This window comes from Hyalella azteca, unplaced genomic scaffold (assembly GCF_000764305.2).
Source record: "Hyalella azteca isolate HAZT.00-mixed unplaced genomic scaffold, Hazt_2.0.2 contig188, whole genome shotgun sequence".
Lineage (NCBI taxonomy): Eukaryota > Metazoa > Arthropoda > Malacostraca > Amphipoda > Hyalellidae > Hyalella > Hyalella azteca.
In genome coordinates this window covers 1-3,920 of record NW_025930546.1, presented here as the reverse complement: position 1 = coordinate 3,920, position 3,920 = coordinate 1, and the positions used below count along the sequence as shown (strand labels likewise).

Genomic DNA, 3,920 nt, shown 5'->3' with positions numbered 1-3,920 from the left:
GTCCCCGCGCTTGACCACAAATTGGTTTATGACACAAGCTCGAGATGGAAGCCTCAAGCTCGCACATTCCTACTATTGTAGTGGTCAAAACAACAACACAAGCGGTCGTTAACAAGTGATCTCAAGCAAACAAGTTGTCTTTATAATAACCATGATTTCTTGGTCACTGGGGCAAACTGTTGAAAAGTCATTAATAAAATTATTGACACTCTACTAATGTAACTTTATATGAAAATGTATATGGGATGCAGTTCAAACATTAAGTTTGTTTTGGGATTGAGAGAATTATTACAACATTTGTTCATGTAGTATTGCATACTGACGTCGATTAATAAGCAAACTTTTAGTATATTGAGTCTTAAGTGCTGATTCAGGAATTACTTTTGATTGAAGTAATTAGGCGATTAATGAACTGATGGCAAATGCTAACTCAGAATTTTCTTGATTGCGCCTTAACAAAAAAAGTGGCATCAACTTTCGAGAGGAACGTGATGCTTAGTTAGGTTTACGCGTGAATGAATAATAACTTCATGTTCATGAATGATAATTAAATAATTGTAATAATTATTATTAATCGAGGAATGCTTAATAAATTGCTATGTGTAAATTAGCGAATTAATGGGACAGGGCACGTTCATTTTACGTACGAAAGAAAAACAATAAAAAAAACAGGAAACAAGCATCTTTAGAAGCGGAATTCTTTCTGCTTTCGCTTAGGAACGGTTTTGCCTCGAAGTTATTATCTTAAGCTAAGGTTATGAAAACACGGATAAAATTTCGTGATGATAATTGTGGCTCCAAGAGGAGCCGGGTTAGTAATGGTATCAACCACCTTGCAATCAAGTTACTTTGAAGAGGTGTATTTGGTAACAGCCTTGGTGCCTTCTGATACGGCGTGCTTGGCCAGCTCTCCAGGAAGCAGCAGCCTGACGGCGGTCTGAATTTCCCGGGAGGTGATGGTAGTTCTCTTGTTGTAAGATGTGTATAAGAGACAGATATGAGCATGAGAGTGATGATCCTCGATTGATTACTGATCAGTGATGAACTGATGATATGGCCTAGGACGAGTGAGGNGTAATAAGTGTTTCATATCAAGCCAAATGTACTACCCTTCATTGCAGACTTAATAAGTTCTGTAACTGAACATATTTCTTTGAATGATGTTGCTTAATCTCAGTCATGTTATGCATATTTAATTTCTCAATAAGTCTTATATTTGCTGTATTTTTCAGTGCTTAATTCCTCATTGGTAACAAAAAGACATCATAGATCATGACGGTGTCAGAGGGAGAAGATGAATATGAGGAACAGGAAGAACTTCTGTTTCTGGACCTCAAGGGAGTTGTTCAGTCTGAGATCACTCAAGAGGCCTTGAATAACTTCAAGTTGCTGGGCATTCACACACCAAATCCTATTCTGCAGGTATCAAAATATTATACTCTTAATATGTTCTAGTCTTAGTCTTAGTGATTTGTGGAGTACCGTTTTATTGAAAGTTTTTTGTGACATTGTTCAATGGTTAGCTAGGAAAACTCTAATCCATTTGTTTTTAAGATCTTTTCATTTATTTGTTATCAATGCACGCGCATATTCAAACAATTATTATCCTTGTACTTTGTTCTATGGATGTCAAATCATTAATTGTATTTCATCATGCATGAAAATTGATCAGTTTTTAAACTAGAAAATACCTTTGCTATATGTTAGAATGTAGCCTAGAGTCTGTGTAGTTGGGACTTTTTCAGCTGATAGCTCTTCCCTGTTTGTTGTCATTGTGGTCGCTCTGATATGTTCCTGTGTCAACTGAATAATGAAGACACAGGTAATTTTGTTGAGGTTAATTGAAATCTAAAACTTCTTTATTATAGATTATTGTAAAGCAACAGGATTCCATAAAATATTTAACTGTTGAAAGCTGAATAATTGGAATGAATTGGAGAATACACAATCTTGATCTACTGTGTTGTGGTGTTCCATTTTATTATTAAGCTATCAACTACCTATATCTGACAAAAAATGTTAAACATGTGCCGAGGTCAGACAACATGTTTGCCCTAAATGAGCTACTCTGAAACCTTCATGCCATGTATATTCAACATATTACTTCTTATGCAACCAGTAACCTGAAATGATTCAACAATTGTTCTTCCTCAGATTGGTGGACTAATATTCCAAGGAGGCTTTGAACCAACCGTGGGAACAGCTGTGTTTTTTCAAGAGCAGCCACAGTCAGCCTCAACTCTGCCTCCCCTGCCCGTGTTTGCCAAGAGGCCCAAGAAGATGCTTCAGTATGCCTACAAAGCGCATAATATGATACAAATGAAGCGTATTTTTGTTAAACCCTTCAAGGAAAATAGTGAAGCCCAACTGCTTGGAGAGGATTGATGTTCCAGTAGTCCAGAAAATATGCATGATATAGGAGCTGATATGAGATTTTCTGCTGTCTTGCTGTAATATTAATAGTTTTAATATAGGTAACTATTGTTAATAGTTGAATAATATCAACTTATGATATGGATTGGAGAGTGTTAAATATCTGAGTGTGGTCAACTATTCCTTTTATTACTTATGGATTGTTTACATACGATCATCAAAGGCGTACTTAAGTGTAATTAAAAAAAACTGTGGAGCAATAAAAAACATAAATTTTGCTATTAAATTTATTTTTGAGGTAAAATGATTGGATTCTGCTGTGCAGTCGAAAGCTAGATTGTAGGTTATGAGCTTTATTGTTATTGATACTCTGCCTGTTTGCAACCATGTATTAATGTTTTGCGCTGCTAAATTTCTCGATTTTAGGTACACGTGCTTGTATGCAGTATCTTGGCTCAATCTCTTTCCATACCTTAATTTTTGTTGATTTTTTCATAGAATATCTAGTTGTCAGTAGCCAATTATGAAGTTTTCCACGAATATTATGCTGTCAGTTAGTTGGTGTGACTAAATGATCAATCAATTGAAGATCAAAGAGTTAAGTTATCTTGTAATGTTATTCGCTATACTCACTAATTGTATCCAAATTAGACAACAGTATGCCTAGTAGATGATGGGTATGGAGGCCACGAATGTTCACAATCATTGAGTTGTCTTTGCCATGTTTCCTTACAAATACTGGTACAGTATTTGTAGCAAATACTGTAGCTTCACTGACGAAAATGGCTTGTGAGAGGGCTATTTGTCGCAAACGTTTCGAAGTATGATGTTGCTTTGATATCGTCTATTATATGGCGAGTATGTACTATACTCACGATGATCGAATCAACTGTATGGTTAAGGTAAAAATGTTTGATGACCAAGAAACGAATGTTTGCCTTCGCTTATTTTCATGGACAGTTAATGAATGGAATTAACTCTTACAAACAAAACTTTTTTGTGGAGTTTTTTAATGTGGTTAAAAATCCAACATATTATTGTCTGCATATTAGATTGAGAAGATGCATGCTCTTCACTAGCCCTGTTTTGACAGCTGCCACTTGCCACTTTCGCACGGAAATTTCCGATGCAATTCTTCTGGTGCGAGTAAGCTTTTATATAAGCTTAGCCCAACAGGCTTATATATAAGTGGTGCCCAGTGGTTACAGTTCAGAGTACCATGATTGGCGCAGAGAGGCTGGGGTTCGATCCCAGCTCTGTGCGCCAGTTTCTGGTCACAATCGGCGAGGAGGCCGGGCGGTTAAGCACAGCAGAATTTGGAGCAGTGAGTTCGAGACCGCAACAAGCTGTGACTGTTCTGCGATGTTAAGAATCGGCGACAGGTCTACGGCCTAAGGGTACGCACACAGTGAAAGCAGGTTGCCAGCGTGCTGGTTACCTGCTCAGGCTGGCGCCTGAAACCATAGAATACAGAAGCCTATTCGTACAGGTTTTCACTGTGAACACTTACATTATTATTCTATGTTCATTCTTGTGGCAGGTTGGAG

General features: G+C 37.2%; 1 protein-coding gene across 1 annotated transcript; it reads left to right on the top strand.

Moving 5' to 3' along the window:
• The first annotated feature begins 1,114 nt into the window (after positions 1 to 1,114).
• LOC108679194 (general transcription factor 3C polypeptide 6-like) lies at positions 1,115 to 3,618 on the top strand. Its single transcript, XM_018167794.2, has 2 exons — positions 1,115 to 1,422; positions 2,155 to 3,618. Exons 1-2 carry the CDS (start codon positions 1,273 to 1,275, stop codon positions 2,383 to 2,385), a joined length of 381 nt encoding a protein of 126 aa, XP_018023283.1. The 5' UTR covers positions 1,115 to 1,272; the 3' UTR covers positions 2,386 to 3,618.
• Positions 3,619 to 3,920: the final 302 nt, after the last annotated feature.